The sequence below is a fragment of the Oryx dammah genome, unplaced genomic scaffold, assembly GCF_014754425.2.
Source record: "Oryx dammah isolate SB20612 unplaced genomic scaffold, SCBI_Odam_1.1 HiC_scaffold_1, whole genome shotgun sequence".
Taxonomy (NCBI): domain Eukaryota; kingdom Metazoa; phylum Chordata; class Mammalia; order Artiodactyla; family Bovidae; genus Oryx; species Oryx dammah.
The window spans coordinates 100,731,368-100,752,101 of record NW_024070185.1 but is presented as its reverse complement, the minus strand read 5'-3'; the positions used below and the strand labels follow the sequence as shown (position 1 = coordinate 100,752,101).

The window sequence follows — 20,734 nt, the reverse complement described above, 5'->3', positions numbered from 1 at the left end:
TATATTGATGATCTATCTCTAACAGCTATAATGTGACAGTATTACGTCTCTGGGAAAACAGCATACACTGAGTCCTTCATAGTTGGTTACTGTACAAGTTTTTAAATTTTTTTAATACACTAAAGTGCAGTTTTTTCATCTCTAAATTGGCAGTATAACACCTATCTTGAGAATTTTAAGACATAATAGATTCTTAACACAATGGCATACACACAATAAGGCCTTGTTTTTATCTTTTTCTCTTCTGTACACACGTTCATTTCCCTTTGAATTAACAGATTCCGAATTGGAAAAATTTTTGTAAGAAGCACTGAGATTCTTTGCAAGAATCAATTAAACTAGGTGGGCTGGTGTCCGGGCAAGGGGGACAGGGCCTGAGACGCTCACTCAACATGCAGAACAATGCCTGCAAGTTCGTGGGTCTGTATGTGCTGTGGAACCATCTCATTGGCACCAAGGACCATGCGTCCATCCCGAACGTGACTGAGGTTAACAAGGTGACAGGCAGGTTCAATGGCCAGTTTAAAACCTCTATCTGCAGGGCCATTCGCAGGATGGGCGAGTCAGATGACTCCATTCTCCAGCTGGCCAAGGCTGACGACATCATCTCAAAGAACTTCTGACTAGAGACGATCCGGGACATGGAATATCTGTTATAAATAAATAGTAAAAACCTAAAAAAAAAAAGAAAACTGATAATCTTGTCTAAGATAATTAGTTTTCTTTCATACTAGTAGACTAAGAAAAATGTAAAATCTGGATACATACATAACATTTGTACTCTGATGAAATTAAAGACTAATCCCTGTGGCTTCTGTTAGACATCAGAGGCACTGTCGTCAAGTATTTGTTTTTGGAGCAGAATTCAAACCAAATTTCAAGCTTCAGCTTGCTCATTCTATGTTAATATATTCATTTCTAATTATATAATTTATTTTTTAAAATTTAGGTAATATTGATTTCTAACATAAATTTCATGTGAACCTACCTGGGAGGCACTCAAAATAGTTTAGTGGGGGCTTGGTTTTGTTTGTTTTTACTTTTATTTAGTAAGTATGGTATACATACAAAAAGTACAAATAAGAGTAGAGTTTTGTAAATTTTCACAAACAACACATTCATGAAACACGCTGAGATCAATAAACAACAAGACCAGCACCCTAAAAAAGTCTTTGATTTCCCTTCTCATTATTCCCTATCTACCCAGTAGTAGTCACGATCCTGGCTCCCAGCACAGATTGATTTTGCCTGTGTTTCTACTTCATATAAACGAAATCATGCAATATGTTCTCTTGTGTCTGACTCCTTTTGTTCAACATAATATTTAAGATTTATATTGTTGCATTCACAGTACTTTTTTATGGTTAAGAGTAACAGATTAAGGTAGAATTATATTTTAAAGGCTGCAGGAAGTGGAAACAGGTCTGTCAGCCAAGAGATAGAGGGGCTTCCCTGGTGGACCAGTGGTTAAGACTGAGCTCCCAAATCAGGGGGCACAGGTTTCATCTCTGGTGGGGGAAATAAGACCCCGCATGAGACGTGGAAAAAACAGATTATACCAAACAGCACTAAGATCCCAAATACGGCATGGCAAGGCCAAAAAGACATGGGGAAAAATAGATTAAAATTTCCACCCTGTGATTACCTCTATGAGTGGGGCTTCCCAGGTGGTGCTAGTGGTAAAGAATCCTCCTGCCAATGCAAGAGACTCAGGTTTGATCCCTGGATCAGAAGATCCCATAGAGTAGGAAATGGCAACCAACTCCAGTACTCTTGCCTGGAAAATTGCATGGACAGAGGAGACTGGCAGGCTATAGTCTACAGGGCCGCAAAGTGTCAGACACAACTGAGTCACTGAACACACCTCTATGAGTTGAAGGAGTATGGTAAACATGTATTGAGAAATCCTAGTGGTGACATGGGGCAAATTAAACTCTTGGCAATTGTCTTCCCAATCTATAAAATGAAGGTAATAACATAGTTGTCATCAAATGTAGCTAAGTGAATGTAAAACGTATGGTACTGTCCCTGGACTCTTTAATGCACAAAAAACATTACTTTCTTTCCACCATTCCAACGTTACTTTCTTCCTTATTTGAACACAGATCAGAACTCTAGTAGCTAGGAACTAAGCAGTATCATATTCTCCCAGCTTTAAGCCTGTCTCTTAGACTTGGAATATAAAGAGGTATAAAACAGGTTTGGAGTACAGATTTTGATAAATAAAACCTGAGAATAAGTGTAATACAACCTACTGGCAACCTTCACAGATCAAAATCAACTGTTCAATAATCCCTGTCTCACTTTTACAAAGGTATTCCTTTGCTACAGTATTGATCTCAACCCTTATTTCCCTCATCTGATGCTACCAGTTCACCCAAGCCCCAAAAGACTCACCAGATCCCTCCTGCCCTTGAATATACTCTGCTGCACCTTGCCCACTCACCCTCAGACTTTTGGTCAAATCTCTCCTTGTACCCATGATAGGTCTGATGCTCCTATCAGACTTGAAGCCTTTCCAAAGTGCCCATGTCTTTCACATCACATCTTCCAAACGATGGCTCAGAGTAAGCCCTGAAAAATTACGCTGGAATAACTTTTCTCTGAAAACTTGGAGGGCAGCCTGCTGCTGAACTCAACAATTCTGAAATGCTCAGTCCACAAAGTGGACTTAGTTATTGTGTTAGGCACGATGGTGTTGTTTTAATGTCCTAGACATCTAATTATTCTTTCAACAAGCAACCAGCGCCAAGTATGCGCTAGGCTGGGAAGAGAGGGGCTTTAAACAAAACCATCTTCGAAGCCGGTCCACAAGCAGCACAGAACAGCACGGAACAACACCACCCCTGGCCCGCAAGTGGGCTCCCTAAGGCCTTTCCCTGCACATGCGCAAATCCCAGAGAAGGAGGGGCGGGCCCGCCAGCCCTTCGGCACACCCGATTGGCCAGGACGCTGACGTGTAGGAGGGGCCGCGGCCGGAGCGGACGAGCCCTCAGGCAAAACGCCCGTAGGGGGCGTGGCCTGCTCGCCTGAGGGGGCGGGCTGCGGTGGTGGGGGGAATGCTGCTTCAGAAAGAGCCGCCCCGCCCCCACGTGGCCTCCCGGAGACTAAAGCGCGCGACAGCGTTGGCGGGAGCGGTGTCTCGGACTCCTTAGGGAGGCAGGTGAGTAGGGTCTGGCCTCGGGGAAATGGCGGACTTGGAGGCGGGGGCTGTGGCACCATAGTCTTGTGTCCCCAGGCCCAGGTTGTGCTGTACGCCCCAAGCGCCGGCTGTGCAGCTGGGGACGGAGTCACCGTGCGACCCCTATTTGGGGCTCTTAGACTGTTCAGCTGCAGCGGGGTTTGGGGTTGGGAGTGGTCTCTGTGTGGCTATTGCCCTTAGAGACCCGGGCCTGGGCTCCGAGTCTCCTCTGGAGTCCTTTCCGTTGGAGACCACCGGGGCTCTCTCCTTCAGTTCAGAGCCGGAGGTGCCTCGCAGGATGCGGGAGGGCGATGCAAACAATAACAGCCACTCAGTGCTAGGATTGCTTGTACGTTATCTGCACTGGCCCATTCCATCTTATAACAGCCCACTGAGATCGGTTCAAGTCCTTATTTACCAGATGAGAAAACTGAGGTCTTACAGCTGAAAAGTGACAGAATCAGAATTTGAACCCACATCCACAGACTCCAAAACCCACACGCTTAACCGTGGTGCTGCCAGCTTCAGCCCCGTGCACAGTCACTGTCCTGCCTTTTCCCTCCCCTATCCCATTCTTGCAGAGCTCTCCAGGAGCCCACCTCTGTTGATAGGCTGCTTTGAAATCTGTACTTAAAGTTCCAGGAGTAACGGTGGACACTGAAGAATTCTTTGCTGGAGACCTGGCTTCCAGCCCCGTTGACCCTCTGTACAATCTTGGACCAGTGTCAGCCCAGATTACTATCATTTCAGTGATGTAATCAGCATGCTTTAAGGAACCCCTTTAACCAGTATGTTCTAGGAGTTTGGAACTGGCAGATTCTCCTTTTAGCTCCAAATATCTAAGCCCAGATGAGACTGGGCTCTTCAAAGTCAAGTCAAGGCCTGGGTCTCCTTCTCTTTAATCCCCATTCCAAGTCCTGGGACAGGCCGGAATAGATATTCATGAAATGCAGGTTGAATAAACAGGCAGCCAGTCAGATCCTTTTCAGAACTGCCTACCAACTAGGCCCTTCTGGGACTTTGGATTTCTCAGCCCTGAGCACCTTTTACCTAGCTGGCTCTCCTGACTGTCTCCTCCCCTGCTAGTGGCAGAGCCAGCCTTCCCTGGCAGCAGCTTGCAACCCTTTGTGCTAAGACCGTAGCCTCTGGAATCCTCAGAGGAACGCAACATGGGGGTGTCAGACCCAGCAGCTCTTCTCAGCTCCTCCTGGTGGTGGTTCTCCAGGGCCCAACTTAGGTTACTCTCGGGTGGGGGAGGTTACCTTCCAAGGAAGGAGACATTTTCACAATCACTCTGAAATTTACTTAGGCCTCAATGTCCCCTCTCCCATGAAGCCATCCATCCTTGATTCCCAGAGAGACAGGTCCCTCCCACAGCCTGTAGTCCACCCCTCTACTGAAGCATCAGTTTGGTGATGGTTTCTCCTCTACCATATAAACTGCTGGAAGGCAGGAACCCCCCACTTCAGTTATCCTGGAAGACCCTGTCGCCCATCCAGGTTTGAGGGAATGTTCTCCCTTCTGGGTGCAGAGGGCACAGCTGTGACGACCCTCCTGGAGGTCTAGTCAGCTCACTTCTGCTCCTGACAGTAAAAGCAAGCAGAAGCTACATGTTTACCGTGTGGCTCCTTGTGCCAGGCACGTACCTCTTCACTATCTCTGATCTTTTCTGCAGCTTTGTAAGTTAGATAGTATCGTTCCCATTTCATAGATTGTGAAATGAAGATTCCGCAACCTTGCCCAGAGTCACACACAGACAAGACCTGGGACTGTTTAACCCTGAAACGTTGTTCTTTCTGCACTGCCTGCTACAGCCTGCCAGTTAAGCTAATGTGTTCTGAATCCCATGGTGACTTGCCCTTGTCTTTGGTGTGGTGTCACAGGATTTGAGCTGTGGCTTACAGGCTCCCTTAATTTAGGAGAAGGGCCTCTCCCAAGTTTGTGATAAATCTTCCAGTCCTTGAGGGTCTTTTGGGAAAGCAAAACTTCCATCTGGATTTGGCTCTGACACTCAGGGGGTGGTGTTCTGCTGCACAAATGTTTGTTTATTAAGCTCGTATGTAACAGAATGACTATGTGTGGGGCAGGTAACAGGGCACTTGAATGGAAGCCAGGTCAAGCTCAGAGCTGTACATGACTTGCCGTGGCTGTCAAACCACTCCTGTTGCTTTCTGCACCCTGCTTCCACAGCAGAATGTGACGGATTAAACAGGATTGGTGATTTCAACTCTTTTAATGTTTTCAGCACTAATACCCATTTCTCAAATCTTTCTCTGAAACCTAAAAATTTAAAAAAAAAGCAGATAAAAATGAAACTGCCCTAGTAAGTCCTGCCCCTAACCACTCTCACCCTCCTCCCTTGCCCCCCACCCCTAAAACCCCAGTCTCCTCTGGGTAAATTGGGACTGCACGGCCCTAGGCAGCCTGCCCTGTTGCTTCTGAAGGCATTTGTTCCTTCAGCAGCCTTCTAAAGTAGATACAGATTTGAGACCAATGGAATGCAGTCTTGAATTCCAGAAGCCTGGGGCCAGCTGCCATAATGGTGGTTGTTCTCTGGAAAGTAAGTTAGAACCTAGCTTCAAAATGGGATGTGAATGACAGTGAGCAAGTCGCTTCACCTCTCTGAGCCTCCATCTTCTTAGCACTAAAAATTAGGACAATTTTCTGCAATTACATGAGATAATATATGTGTATAAAGTACCTAGTGCAGTGCCCAGCACGTGACACACCCTCAGTATTTTTTCCTCTGATATCCTGCACCTCTCCAGCCTCAAGGCAGAGATAGTATAGGCAGAGAGACTTCTGCTGAATCAAGTGTTTATCAGTAGTATGGGGTATAGTAGGCTAAACCCTGTAGTCATTGTCTGCAACAAACTCACTCACATTCTGGCTCAGTCACTAACTAGCTGTGTGGTCTTGAGCAAGAGACTTAACCTCTCTGAGCTGGGCTGATCCTTGGCAGACCTGAGAGCAAATCTTGCACAGAATCAGCGCTCAGGACTTTGTATCTTCTGAACAAACGCTCATATGGGGGTTGGGCCATCTTTGGGGAGGCCTGGCTTGCCCTGGGTCAGATGATGTGGCTGGCCCCAGGGGTGTGGCGGTGAAGTGGAACCTGTGTGGCTCCCGATAACCCCAACCCCGCCACCCCAACCCCGCCAAGGAGGAGGATCAGACAAAGCCGGCCCCTGAGCTAGCTGGGAGGAAGCCAAGGGGGCCTGGGAGAACTGGGGGGCAGAGCGAGGGGAAGGCATCATCAGTGTACTGAAGGACTCCCCCTCCCACAACAGGCCTGGAGACTGTGCAGCTTTAGGTAAGTCCCTGCCCCTCTCTGGGCCTCTAGGTCCCATTCATACAAGGAGAGATTGGTAGCTCTTTGTTTTCCCCACCAGCTGGCTGTTAGGCACTTCCAAAAGGAAGTGTCTAAAACAGAGCTCTCCACCTCCTCTCTCTGCAAGCTCGGCTCCCCACCGCCCTCTTCCTGCCTGTCACTGGCTCTGCTGTCCTCCAGGTCAAGCAAGCTAGAGTATCCGCCCCAAGAGACTGCCTCTTGGCCGCCTTAGGATGGTCCCTCCTTCCCGCCCCTTTAGCCCCACAGCCTCTGTCCTCCTCTACTCCTAGTTGGCTGGGCTCCACTAGGCTGCAAGAATGATCTCCCTAAAGCCAGGCTCTGACCAAGCCCCTCCCCACCACAGCTCAGAAATCTTCCCTGACCTCATCCTGGCCGCCCCCCAACCCACCCCTAGCTCCTCTCCTCCAAACACACATCCTCAATTGCCTCTTCAGTCCTCCCAGCCATCCACACCCCATCCTCCTGCCCCACCCTGGCCCCTTCCTTCCCTTCTGGAGGGAACGTTCTCCCATTTCCCTCTATCAAGCTGAACCCATTCATCCTGCAAAACCAACTTCGAGTCCTATCTTCTTCCAACAAGCTCCTGACCTCCTGACTCACATTGGGAAAGTCCTGGCTTGTTCGCAGTGGGCTCAGCCTCTCCAAAATGCACTCAGTCTGCCCAACCTCCCACTACAGCAGTGCCAGCTGGATGAGAAACCACGTGTACGAGTGCCCACTGTGGCCTGGCACATAGTAGGTGCTTGAGAAGCACATCTTAATGCCGCAGCTTATTTCTGTCTTACACCTCTTATTTGGCATTGAGCGCGTGTTGTCATTGTACTTCATGCGATTAAATATTTATTGTGTGGCAGAGTGCTGTGGGGGAGGCAAAAATGAACTAAGTGTGGACCCTGCCCTGCAGAAGCTCCGCCTACTGCGACGAGATAAGATAGGTCCACAGAGAACTGTTATATAAGAGAGACTGATCTGGGCGAGAGGAGACGGCGCGGAGGGACAGGGAAGGAGGCACTCTCTCATGGAGGGCCTGGTCGGATTTGGGGGTGGGGGAGTTGTGGAAAGAGGAGCACAGCCTCCTAGGGAAAGAAAATGAACCAGAAGGTGGCCAAGTGTGGCAGGTGCTTGGGGAGCAACATGAGGCTGTCTGGCTGGAAAGGACACCCGTGGCCACTCCCGGGGTGCCTGTCTGTCGGACACTGCCGTTTAATCCTGTTCACATGTGTCCTTTTAATCCTGGTCACATGCGCCATTTAATCCTGGTCACATGTGCCCACTTATCACGTGTCCTACGTGATAAGAAGTCCATGCGTCAAGGGGTTAGCAGTGCTTTTCCCTGGAGGCAGAATTACAGGACATTTTTCTCTTTCTGCTTATCTGTACTTTTCTGAAATTCCTGCCACGCCCACGGATGTCATTCATGGAATAGGCAGAGCTGAAGTGGTGGCTAGATCAAGGATTCTCATAGTAATTCATGTCCAGTCCACCCCAGACTGATTCTTTGATAAAGTACAATGAAAATAAATTATTAGAGACATGTTTTTTGTTTGTTTTTTTTTAAAGAGAGACTATGTAAAATACAAATCCAGATTTTATATCGTTAGATTCAGCTTGCTCTGGAAGTTTCTGAAGGCCTATCATGTGTCTACTTATCTTGATGCAGACTGGCAGGAGCTGATGAACCCCAGTAGCACTGGGTTAGAGCCTGGGGGAATGTGACCACCTCCTGGTACCAAGGACCACGTCTCATGTGCCTCCCATTGCCCCCAGAGCTGAGCACACCGCAGACCCCCTGGGAGACCTCCATTCCAACCAGCTGACTGTCCTGTGCCCCCCGTGCCCACCATGCATCCTCAGTCAGTTCTGCACAGCGGCTACTTCCACCCACTGCTCCGGAACTGGCAGACAGCCGCCACCAGCCTCAGCGCCTCCAACCTCATCTACCCCATCTTTGTCACGTGAGTCTCCCAATGAGCCAGGTCTCTGATCTACAGGGGGTGGGTTGGGGGTGTGTGTGTGTGAACAGAGCAGGTGTCTGTGTTGTAAGGGGTAAAGTGAACTGTCAGCTTGGAGCTCAAGGTATTGGAAGTGACCTATGGGTTTAGGACAACCATCTTTGAAAAAAAACAAACCTTGAAAAGAATTTTCCTTGTTGGAAAATAAAAATAACCCTTGCCTGTCACCCTGAGTTTGTGCCATAAGACAGAAGTTGAGATCTTCTGTAGGTTGTACATGTAAAAGGTGGCAGTCATCATCATTCATGATAGCACCTGACTCTCATTGAGGGCTTAGTGTACCCCAGGTACTACTGTGCTAAGCACCTATAGATATTACCTCATTCTACCCTGACAGTATTCAGGTGAGAAAAATATGGATATGATCCCTTAGAATGTCATCACCACAAGGGCAGGGATTTTTGTCTGTTTTGTTCACCGTTGGATCACCAGCCCCAAGAACAGTACCTGACGCATAATAAGTGCTCAGTAAATATTCGTTGAGTGGGGAATTCCTTGGAGGTCCAACAGTTAGGACTCCATGCTTTCACTGCCAAGGTCCCAGGTTCATTACCTGGTTTGGAGAACTAAGAGCCCACAAGCTGCACAGTGCATCCCCTATATATATATACACTTGTGGAATGAGTGAATGAATCCACCCAGGATACGGATCAAAGAGAATATCATGTGGTCAAGGTCACCCAGGCAGTAAGTGACTGGGCTAGCAACCAAGGACCATCCAACTCAGAGTCCAGGTTCTTACCCACTTGATTCCTTCCTGTGAGTACTGTTCTTCTAGCACAGTTGCTTGTTGTCACTGTTATTCTTGTTGTTCCTATTATTATTTCAGGCCCTGGGCTTGGCCAGGCAGGGGAACCAGACACTGGATCCCATCCTCCTCCCACCACCTCCGCCTCCATATCCCTTCCCAGGTTCCCAACCATCCCTCCCACTCACCCCCTCACCGCTGGCCCTTCCCACAGCTACCAATCCATAGCCCATCCCCCGCTCTTGCAGGGATGTTCCTGATGACAAACAGCCCATCGCCAGCCTCCCAGGAGTGGCCAGGTAGGAACTGGGGTGGGGAGGGCAGGGTTATGACGGAGGGAGCGATTTCACAGGTGGAGGTGCCAGGAAGCTGATGCAGACCCAGGAGGGAGACAATCTGGAGAGGCTGACTTCCCATCAGAAGGGTTTTCTCGGGGGCAGAGTGGTTCCACAACAAAAGAGGCAGTCTGGTGCCTATCACCAAAGGCATCACAGCAGAGGAGAGTTGAAGTTCAGATGGGAGCTCAGTAACAGAACCTTGAAGGAGTCTTCCAAGCTGAATCCCACAGGTCTGCCACATGGGACCTGGTTTGCCCATCTGTCTAATGGGTGTGTTCCTGCCCCACCCTATACTGTGAAACTTGAGCCCTCCTGATGCCATCTGCAACTTGACTGTTAACAGAGGCACAGACCAGAGGGGTGGGGGGACCCTTGCCTGGGCCCTGCCTCACTTCAGCCTCGGCACACAGGTACGGTGTGAACCGGCTGGAAGAGATGCTGAAACCCCTGGTGGAGGAGGGCCTGCGCTGTGTCCTGATCTTCGGTGTCCCCAGCAGAGTTCCCAAGGTGATGAGTCGGAGGAAGAGTCAGAAGAAAGGGTTTGGGGGCGGAGTGCAAATAAGCTGAGGTTCCACAATGACCACACCCTCACTCCAGCCTGGTGCTGGTCCCAGGCTCTGCTGGTCCCAGCCTCTGCTACATGGGGCTTCAGCTTGCCCATCTGTCTGATGGGTGCGTTCATCTATCTGATGGGTGGCCTGGGGCCACCAGTGAAGGAACACAGCCCCTGCCCTGGAAACAGCAGCCATGTGGCATCAGGAAGCTAAGCAGGGCTGCAGCTCTGAATGGGCAAGTCAGGTCTCCTGTACAAAGTGGGAATAGTCCTCCCCAGGCCTCCTGGTCCAGGGGCGGTGGTGGTGATGAGGGAGTGGGCTGGCCTGCTACCATGCCTCCCTAAGACTTCGTGTAACAGACACACCGCGTTGTCCTTTCCCTGCCGCTAGGATGAGCGGGGCTCCGCAGCCGACTCCGAGGACTCCCCGGCTATTGAGGCCATCCGTCTGTTGCGCAAGAATTTCCCCAGCCTCCTGGTGGCCTGCGACGTGTGCCTGTGCCCCTACACCTCCCACGGTCACTGTGGTGAGCTCTCGCCTCCCACCAGCCCCATGGCCACCCGCACTCCCGCTGTGCCGGGGATGCGCGGAGGCCCAAGCTGTTCCCCCAAACCCAGCTGTTTGTCCTGCAGGGCTTCTGAGTGAAAATGGGTCATTCCAAGCTGAGGAGAGCCGCCAGCGGCTGGCAGAGGTGGCTCTGGCCTATGCCAAGGCGGGTGAGTGAGCCTCCAGCAGGGATGAGCACCCCCAGGTCAGGGAGGCGGCAGGGTGGATGGATCCCAGAGTTCTGAAGGCCACCCTCTGCCCTTCAGGATGTCAGGTGGTGGCCCCGTCGGACATGATGGACGGACGCGTGGAGGCCATCAAGGAAGCTCTGATGGCACATGGATTTGGCAACAGGGTAGGGGAGGGGTATGGGGAGGTGAGAGAGCCTGGGCCAGACCTGCCCCTGTGTCTGCTCCTCACGTGGATGAAGCAAGGCCCAGAGCTCCAGTGGGCCTAGGACACAGGCTCTTCTTTGGACCTGGGTCCTTCCTCTCCTTGTCACTTCACCCTGGGACACGTGGAAAGGGCTGGCTGAGCCGAGACCCTGTTGTCTCCCTGTAGGTATCAGTGATGAGCTATAGTGCCAAATTTGCTTCTTGTTTCTATGGACCTTTCCGGTGAGTAGGGATGGGTGAGGGTCTGCTGTTGAATCCCTGACCTGCTAGCCCAAAGCTGGAGCCCACCTTGGTGTCTTTGCTTCCCAGGGACGCAGCTCAGTCGAGCCCGGCTTTTGGAGATCGCCGCTGCTACCAGCTGCCACCCGGAGCACGAGGCCTGGCCCTCCGTGCAGTGGTGAGTGAGCCCCACCCAGCCTCATCCCCTGTCGCCTCGCCTCCCAGGCACTGCCTACACCATACCTCATCTCTTAGGACCGGGATGTTCGGGAGGGAGCGGACTTGCTCATGGTGAAGCCAGGAACACCCTACCTGGACATCGTACGGGAGGTGAAGAACAAGGTGAGAACAAGGGTGTCGCCACCTAAGACTGAGTCCAGATCAGGTCAGTCCTGGCTCCGTACACCGTGTGACCTTGGGGAAGGCATTTTCTCATTCTGGGCAACAAGGGCCAGAGTTGGGGCTGGGGAGATGAGAGTGTGTCCACAGATTCTGGGACCTTTGATATAGGGAATCTCAGAGTTGGAAGCAATCTGCCCAGGAACTGGAACGCTCCCCCACCTCCCATATCCCATCCCTGCCAGGGAAACACTGTGGGCCTCTGTGCCAGGGCTTGGAGGAGCCTTTGAACAACTGAAGAGTGGGCCAGGCTGCCAGCAGCAATGACTCAGGTCTCGTGGCAGGGAGAAAGGGACACCAGAGGCACAACCACCCTCGTGCCACTTCAACCTGCCTGTCCCCTACTGCTTCCCCAACAGCACCCTGAGCTCCCCCTGGCTGTGTACCACGTTTCTGGAGAGTTCGCCATGCTGTGGCACGGGGCCCAGGCCGGGGCATTTGATCTCAAGGCTGCTGTACTAGAGGTCATGACTGCCTTCCGCAGAGCAGGTGAGCAGGCAGGAGTGGGGGGTTTTGACCTGGGCCACAGGGAACTGATAGGCAGCTTGCCCAGATAGGGAAATAAAGTTAGGGGACAGCCTGGAGTCGCCTATCTGGAAATGCCAGTGATCTAAACAGACAGGCTGGGGAAGGGACCTGAAACTGCGGAGCAGAAGGTGAGCAATGAAACATGCGAAGCCCTCAGTTACTTTTTGATTTCGAGACCTTGGGCAAGTCACTTCTCTAACTTCAGTGTCCTTGTCTGTAGACTGGGGATAAGACAGATGGTGCGTGGTCATCAAGGGGATTAAATGAGATGCTGCGTGTAATTGGCATATGCATGTCATTTCAGAAATGAGAGCTAGTTTTGTTGGTTAGGCTCATGGCGTGGTAGGGGAACTCACAGCTTGCCTATTTTCCCCACTGTGCAAGTTTATACAATGGCACACTGAGGCCCAGAAAGAGAAAATTCCCTCCCCAAGGTCACACAGTGTATAGAGCTAGGACTGACCAGAACTGGACTCAGGTCCTAGGTGGTGACACCCTGGGGCTGTGCCTCTTCATAGCAGCCTTCTTCCCACCCCAGCCCTCTCCTCCCAGAAGGTATTTCCCGAGCTGATGCCCTGCGCTGCCGCCCGCTTCTTGCCCCACACAGGTGCCGATGTCATCATCACCTACTACACGCCTCAGCTACTGCAGTGGCTGAGGGAGTGATGGAGAGAGTGTATCAGATTCAAGAACGAGAACTTGTCTATTCCTGAGCCTTGGAGAAGTGAAAACCAAAGTAAACGATGCTTTTAGAACTGTGCGCTCCTGCCCTCTTCCTGCTTATGTGCTGGCAGGTGCCTGGAAGCCCTGGGTGGTTTCTGCCAGCCTGCCAAATCTTCCCACTTGCAGCTACATACTCACTGGCTCTCCCAGGCTTCCCAGCCCCTCCTCTGGGTCAGTCCTGAAGCTCACCTCTGCCAACCCCGCTCCTTCCTCTGGGGTCGCTTCAGCTGGAAAGCCACCAGGACTCATGGCATCAGCTCAGTGGGGTCTGGGAAAAGGGCTTGGAACATTAAGGGAGAGAGGGAAGTTGATTCTTGGACTCTAAGGAGCTCTGGAAAGATGGAGGCCTCTGGCAGCAGAGGTGGGCACACAGGCCTAGATTGACACCCTGGGTTTAGAGTTGACATTTGCTGCAGTTCCACTGGAAAGCGATCCCCACACAGGCCAGTGGTTGCCAGGCTGCCTGAGGTCTCCTGTTCTCTGAGCCATAAACCCGGAGAAGAATTACTCATTAACAAGCAGAAAAGAATTAATTCATTAATAAGCAGGAACACTGCCGAAGGATTGAAATTCAGAAGCAAAGAGAGAATTCCTGACTGTTGGCGATGGCACCACCAAAAAGGCTCTTTATTGCAGAGATATTTCTTGAGAAGGTCTGCTCTGTGCCCACACACAATACTGGGTCCTGGGGATATATAGCAAGACAGACTTCAGCTTGTCTCTGCGTGGAATCTACACAAGGGAACCAGGGTGACAGATGCCAACAAGAAAACAGACGTAAGGCAGTTACAGATGGCAATAGTGCTTCCAGGGAAAGAAGGGGTCTGAGACAGAATAACAGATGAGGGGCCTCGCCTGAGAAGCCCTTCCTGAGATTGAGGGGCAAGGAAAGGCCTTTAACAAGAGGAGAGGGAAGCAGACGTCAGAAGCTGCGAGGACGGTAGAGTGTGCAGGTTCCTGCTATCGCAGGAACCCCATCGTGGGAACCAGATGAGGAAGAAGGTGGATGACAGCACCAGCGGTTGGAAAGGTAGATCCCACACTTCTAGGAAGCTTGGTTTCTATTTTGCATCTGATAGAAAGCCATCTAAAGGGTCTTAACCAGGCGTTAATGTGTTCCAATTTCCCCCATTCTGCTGCTATGAAAAAAAATGGAGGGGCGAGCCAGAACCAGCCTGGTTGGGAGGCTGCTGCAGGCCCCAGGGAACCATGCCAGTGGCCTGGACCAGGGTGGTGGCAGTGGAGAGCAAAGGAAGCGGAATGTGCTCTGGATACACTCTGAAGACCAAATAAGCAAGCTTTGCCAACATTTTCCTGTTGGAGAATTGAGGCAGGGAACGAGATGCCTTCATGGGTTTCTGGCTTGAGAAACAGGTCTCTATTGGTTCTAAGAGGATGCGATGTCATGTTCCCTGCCCCCAGGTGAAAGTTCAGGCCCAGCTAAGGAGGGGCCAGTTTGTAAGTCCACCCGCCTGTCTGCAGAGTGACAGAGAATCCCAGCTCTAGAGCCAAAGCAAGACTATTTTGGATGTTAAAGCAGTATAATCTATTTTAAAATTTAGAAATACGTGAGTTACAGGCAGCTCCCCTCTGACTCCTGGTGCCCTTCCACAGAGCTGTGGCCACCTCATTCTGTACTCAGCTTGTGGGACGTGAAGAATCACCTTGAGACCGAAAACATGAGCGATGAGCCACTGACGGGTCTCAGAGTTTGGACCATGCCAGAACCTTGCACCACCTTCGTTTCTGTGCTCCCTGGCCCTGAACTCGTTTCTGATTAGTGTGGAAGGGAACATTCTTCAGGGTCATCCCACACTCATTGCCAGGCTGAGAGGGGGTCCAGCTCTGTTCTAGGCACAAGGAGTTGGGAGGCAGACACGCCCTTTAGGTACAAACCATTCTCAGGAAGCAAATAACTGTGTCCCGAGCCCCCAGGAGTTAACATTGAGCAGAGTGATGATGGGGCTCCCTGAGGAGAATCAATAGGCAGACCTGTTACCACTCAGGTAGTGACAGGTGCCGTGAAGGCCAGCAGGTATGACCTAGTAGGAAGGATCAGAAAACACCTCCCTGAGGTCTGACATTTAAACCTAGACCTAGAAAGCAAGTAGCCAAGCTGACACATGTTTAGGGACAATCATTCCCAGCAGAAGGGATCCTGGGGCCAAAGTGAGCTGGACAGCTGGGGTGGCTGGAACACACAAAAAGTTTTTAATGGTGTGTTTTTTTTTTTTTCTTTTCTAAATTATGAAAATATGATAACACGTTTACAGGAGACTTGGAAAATACAGTACAAAGTTAAGATTTTTAGTTGGAATTTGAGTTTATAGAAGCATCTTGACAGCACTGTGGCAAAGCACAAATAAGAAGTGTGGCCTAGACTGAGTGTGACCATGGGGATGGAGAAGAGATTTAGGACTTAGATGAGAGGTCAAGGGTGAACTTGGCTTGAGCTCCTGGGTGGCTGATAGGCAGGCCATTGACTGAGGTGAGAAAGCTTGGAAAGGGAATGCCTAAATGAGGGTTTGCAGTGAAGAAGCTCTGTCTGTTAGTTTATTTGATTCTCTCGAGGCCACTCAACCAGTTTGTGGCAGAACTGGGTCTAGAACCCCAGTCACCAAAAACAGCAGAGCTGGGATTTGAAATCACATAGCCCAACTCGAAGGCCATACCCACTTGGCCATACCACCTCCCAATAAACAGTAACAAAATCATAGCTCTAACACTGATGCTCTTAGTAGCTCTAGTAACGGGGCACATCCGGGGGCTGAGCTGCCTTCAGGCATATGGTCTATGTGAGTGGTGCCTTTTGGAGTCAGGGCTTAGCACCTGAGGTACCGTAATTTTATCCTTGGGCAGAGAACTGAGCTCACACAAGCAGCGAGGCTTATTATTCTCAGATTTCCAGGTATCTGGTGAGCATTAAGGGCCTCTCTCAACACAATATGATTTTCTTATTTCCCTCTCAAGACCTGCCAGCTTGGATGGTAGCTTGTCCCTTAATGCGGCATCCCACAGACCACCACAAATAACCAACACATTCCCTCATCCTCACTTTTCATTTCACTAAGGTCCCTCAAACTACCTCAGTGGGCATACGGTTGAGGTCCCCCAAAACAACAAGCATTTAAGCCAGACATTTTACAACCAACTTCCCAACTAGGGAAAGGGGAGTCCTGACCTTGCCCTGTGTGGACTCTGCCAGTTCCACACATTAGGGCCTGTCACTTGCAGCACCCCATATTCTGCCTTGTTCTGGGCGCTCTTGGTGGCAAGTGACAGATAGTCTCTCCTGGAAGCCTGTATCCTTCCTATCCTCATCTGTGTTTGCCTCAGCTTGCCTTTATTCTAATACGGGTTTTTGCCACTTGACAGCAGCAAGGTCCTTGTCTGTGAAAGTTGCTCAGTCATGTCTGACTCTGTGATGCCATGGACTGTAGCCTCCCAGGCTCCTCTGTCCATGAAGTCTCCAGGCAAGTATACTGGAGTGGATCGCCGTGCCCCTCTCCAGGGGATCTTCCTTATTCAGGGATCGAACCTGGGTCTCCTGCACTGCAGGCAGATTCTTTACCATCTGAGCCACCAGGGAAGATGGTCCTTAATCCTTTCTATCCCAGTATTCACATAGCAGATCTCTGGAGGTCTCTGATTGGTCCTGCTCAGGTCACACGACCAGCCTCAGTTTAGTCCCTGTGAACAATGGCATGGGAGATGTGGCAAGGAGATGTAAGGCTGGTAGGATCTCAGCCTTTGCACCTGTGGTTGTCCCCTTTGCCTGGAATGCTTTTTACCTAAACTCTTAACAGCGTTCTCCTTTTTCATTGTTAAGATCTTGGTTTAAATGTCACGGCCTCAGAAAAATCTGCTCTGACATCAGATTTAAAGTCATTCCCCAGTTACTCTGTGTTAGTCAGGATTCATGTTCAGTAATTATAACAAAAGCCAAAATAATGATAGCTTAAGATGGAAATATGTTTCTGAGTAGTCTGGGCTATATGGTCAGCTATATGGTGTGGGGGGTCATGGCTCCTGCCTTGTTCTGTCATCAACACATCTTGGCTTCCATCTCATGATCACAGTTGGTGCATCCAGTTCCAACCATCAGGACCTCTTTCAGTCAGCAGAAAGAGGAGACGAGCAAGTAGAGGGCCTGACACTTCTTCACAAGGGCACAACCCGAAAGATGCACTTGCCCTTGTCTGAACTTAGTCCCATGGCTACACCTAGTTGTGTAAGAAAGGCTGGAAAAGAGTCTGGTGGGGCAGCCCTGTGCTCAGCTAAAACTTGGAGATTCAGTTACTAAGGAAGATGGAGAGATGGATATGGGGGCAAATGGCCATCCCCACCACATGGAGTTTTTGTAATGACAGACACAATGGCCAGAATATCAAAGAAGTCCTTAGAGACCGTCAGGTTAAACACTGTAATTCAATAGATGAGAGACAGACTCAGAGAGGGGACTTGTCCAAATTCACACAAGCCAGTGTTAGACCAAGGCTGGATCCGTATCTCCTAACTTCAAGCCCAGTGCTCAAAACTAGAGGAGGGATTGCAAGGTGTAGAGGTGAGAGATTGCTTAGGACTATCTTTTATGCATTGCCTTAGCTTCAAGTACATTTTTGTCTTCAGGTATTATGTCTAACGAGAATATATTCATGTGTTATTCATGTAAGTGAAAACTTGGCCAATATACATGAAAAAGTATTATCTTCACTACTTAACAGAGAAAATCAAATTAAAACCATAATGAGATACCACCATATATCCATCAAAATGCAAAAAAACATAAACTGCCAATTTTTGAGAATGTGGAGCAAGTTGAACTCTCCAGCATGATTGGTACAACCATTTCAGAAAACTGGCCCCATCTACTGAAACGACATACACATACCTATGGCCTAGTGATTCTTCATCTAGGGATTTACCCACAGAAACACGTATGCATGTGACCAAAACATGTGTTCAAGGATATCCATAGAGGGCACTACCATGGTGGTCCACTGGCTAAGACTCTGCACTCCCAACACAGGGAGTCCAAGTTTGATCGCTGGTCAGGGAGATATATCCTACATGCCACAACTAAAGATCGCCCATGCCACAGCAAAGATCTTGAGTGCCACAACAAAGACCTGGCACAGCCAAATAAAGGAATGTCCATAGAGGGTCTCTCCTGGCAGCCCAGCGATAAGACTCCAGGCTCCCAGTACAGGGGTCCCGGATTCAATCCCTGGTTGGGGAACTAGATCCCATATGCTGCTGCACGGTGTGACCAAAAAAAAAAATTGTTTTAAAAAAAACAGCCAGTATTGTGACATGCCAGGTGTCTCCAGGAGCAATCACTAGGCCAGAATCCACACAGGGGCGATGAAAGAATGAAACCGTCTAGGAATTCCTGTCATCTGCCTTAGGGAGGAAACTATCTATGACATGGACCTATTTTTGAACTGGCTAATTAAAAAAAAAAATTATTTCAAAATAGCAGGACTTATCATTGGCTTTCCTGTTGATTCTCAAGGCTCCCTTCTCTGCTGAAAAACTTACCCGAGTCAAGCTCTCCCTTGCTGGCCAAGGTCTGTGACTCTGAACTCTGTATTTCCTCCCAGGCCTGAGACCAGTGAGGGTGAGGCAGTTCTGAATAAAATCAACAGAGCAGCCTTGGAATACAGAGGGATGTTTTGTTTTTATAAAACGAAGTGGAGGGAGGAAACGAATAAAATCACATGCATGTTTGTGTGCTCCTAGAAAATGGTCTGTTAGCATAACCAAACTGCAGCAATCCCTGGGAAGTGGTTGGACAATGGAGAGGCCATTGCTCTTGCTCAGCTGTACTTATCCTTAATCTTTGCTTGGTTGCCCTTCAGATCTTTGCTCCCCCCCTAACTGGTTCATCCAAGGAAGTCCCCTGTAACTGTTCATGAAACCACTGTTTTCTACCTCCATAGCTCTTACCACCTGTGAGATCTTGTTTACTTGATTTTTTTCTGCCTGCCCCTGTTCCTTGAAGGCAGAAACCTTGTCTTGTTTCTCATTGTATATATCCTCAGTGAAGAACAGGGTGTCAGACATAGAGCAGATAAGGTCAGCACAAAGTTAGTGCCCTCAGTAAGCAGTTAGTGAATGAATGAGGTTGGGCTGTTGCTTTGTGTTTTTAAAGATTTTTGAGATGAACATGACTACTTTTGAAGTAGGAGATAGATGGGCTCCTGGGCCAAAGAGCTGATGTTCGTCAAGTGGAATGACACTGAAATTTTATCCTCAGCCAGATGAGAACAATACCTGATTCCCTTCATCCACCAAAATGGAAGAAATGAACCAGCAGTGGGGAATTTGTTAAACAGAAATGGAAAAGTGGGTTTTTTTTTTTTACTGCTAACAAGCAAGGGAAATGAAGGAATGAGTAAACAGCTATAAAACCCCCAGAATAGGCCTGGAAGAGTCCAGCAATCCTAGTTTTACTCTAGCTGTTTCTAGTGCACGCAACTAGACTTCCTTCACAAATTTAATTCCTTAATCGCTCTGACTCTCTGTGAATTCTATCCTGCACCCGGCATTCTTTTCCCCTACACACCCTTTTAACTCCTTTGGCATTTTTCATTTCAAAAAGGTTACCAGCCAATAACCTCTTTGACGACCAGACTCAATGTTATGGCCATCTTAAAACTTTTCATAAAAAAGAATGCAAGATTGTCACTGCCTTGAACCGTATCACATACCCCTGAGCAAACCCTAGACTATAAGACCTCTCCCTTTTCCCCAGGGAAGGGGAAACATTATCCGAGGCATTAGCCTGCTGCATGCTCTCTGCCATGCAAAGAAATAAAGCTATGCTTTCTCTTTCCTCCAAAACTGTCTCTGTATTTCTATGAGGCATCCCTGCAGTGCACAGACACCTAAGATTTTGACTTCTCATCAAAAGAAAAAAAAGGTTTCTACAGAGGACTCTACCCTCAGCAAATTGTCTTGGGTTAAGACAAGTTTTCAACAGAAAGCAATTCTCTCCGAGTACCGACTGGGCCTCAGACCAGAGAGGGTCAGCACCTTGCCCAAGTTTACCCAGCACTCACCAAGCCAGACCAGGACAGAAATCCCCTCCTCCCAATCAACTTGGGCACCTGGGGGGAGGGGGGCTCCGAAACCACGGCAGGCGGAGAAGGAACTTCGGTGGGGGTGCGGAATGAGCGGGGAAAGCACAGAGTGTAAATGAAAGGGACCACGAGGCCGACTGGGCGAGGATGGGGAGGCGAGGGGCACGCAGGGAGCAGGGAGGGCCTAAAGCGAGCAAGCTGATTGGTGCGGTGCGGGATCTGGAACCGAGAGGGTGTGGGGTTTTACGAAGGGACAGAGAAGGTCATGGAAGGGAAAAGGAGGGCAGGCTGGTGACTAGAGCGCCGGATACAGTGAGGTGAAGGTGCCGCCGGAGTGAGCCGAGAAGCAGCAGAGGGGAAGCGGCGGGGGCGGGGAGAGGCGGAGGGGCGGGGAGAAGTGAAGGAGGCGGGGAGGAGAGGCGTGAAAAGAGGAGGAGGCAGGGCGGTGACAGGCAGGAGGCGGGGAGAAGTGGAGGAGGCGGGGCGGAGAGGCGGCGGAGGGGGACGATGTGGGGCGAAGAGAGGCGGAAGGGCGGGGCCGTGAGGCAGGGGCGGAGGGCAGGAAGAAGCGGAGGAGGCGCGGCGGAGACTGGCGGGGTGCGAGTAGAGGTGGAGGAGGCGGGGCGGGCACAGGCGGCGGAGGCGGAGGAGGTG

The 20,734-nt window shown here is 50.0% G+C and overlaps 3 protein-coding genes across 4 annotated transcripts in view; all 3 read left to right on the top strand.

Moving 5' to 3' along the window:
- Positions 1-377: 377 nt before the first annotated feature.
- Positions 378-1,285, top strand: LOC120863469 (40S ribosomal protein S21-like). Its single transcript, XM_040239711.1, has one exon. It carries the CDS (start codon positions 393-395, stop codon positions 621-623), a length of 231 nt encoding a protein of 76 aa, XP_040095645.1. The 5' UTR covers positions 378-392; the 3' UTR covers positions 624-1,285.
- A 1,709-nt stretch (positions 1,286-2,994) lies between these two features.
- On the top strand, positions 2,995-18,685 carry ALAD (aminolevulinate dehydratase). 2 transcript variants are annotated; one of them, XM_040239632.1, is made up of 12 exons: positions 2,995-3,163; positions 8,301-8,488; positions 9,542-9,592; positions 10,042-10,138; positions 10,576-10,711; positions 10,818-10,901; positions 10,998-11,086; positions 11,293-11,348; positions 11,436-11,523; positions 11,601-11,687; positions 12,104-12,233; positions 12,880-18,685. In XM_040239632.1, the coding sequence occupies exons 2-12, from the start codon at positions 8,376-8,378 to the stop codon at positions 12,936-12,938; spliced, it is 990 nt and encodes a 329-aa protein (XP_040095566.1). In that variant the 5' UTR covers positions 2,995-3,163; positions 8,301-8,375; the 3' UTR covers positions 12,939-18,685. The 2 variants fall into 2 exon arrangements, with proteins under 2 accessions (XP_040095566.1, XP_040095576.1); XM_040239642.1 differs by lacking the exon at positions 2,995-3,163 and adding an exon at positions 6,287-6,494.
- HDHD3 (haloacid dehalogenase like hydrolase domain containing 3) overlaps positions 13,935-20,734 on the top strand; it is a 9,970-nt gene continuing 3,170 nt past the window's right edge. Inside the window, exon 1 of the mRNA XM_040239652.1 lies at positions 13,935-14,025. The gene's annotated coding sequence lies outside the window, so the exon portion shown is untranslated. The remainder of the gene's footprint in view (positions 14,026-20,734) is intronic.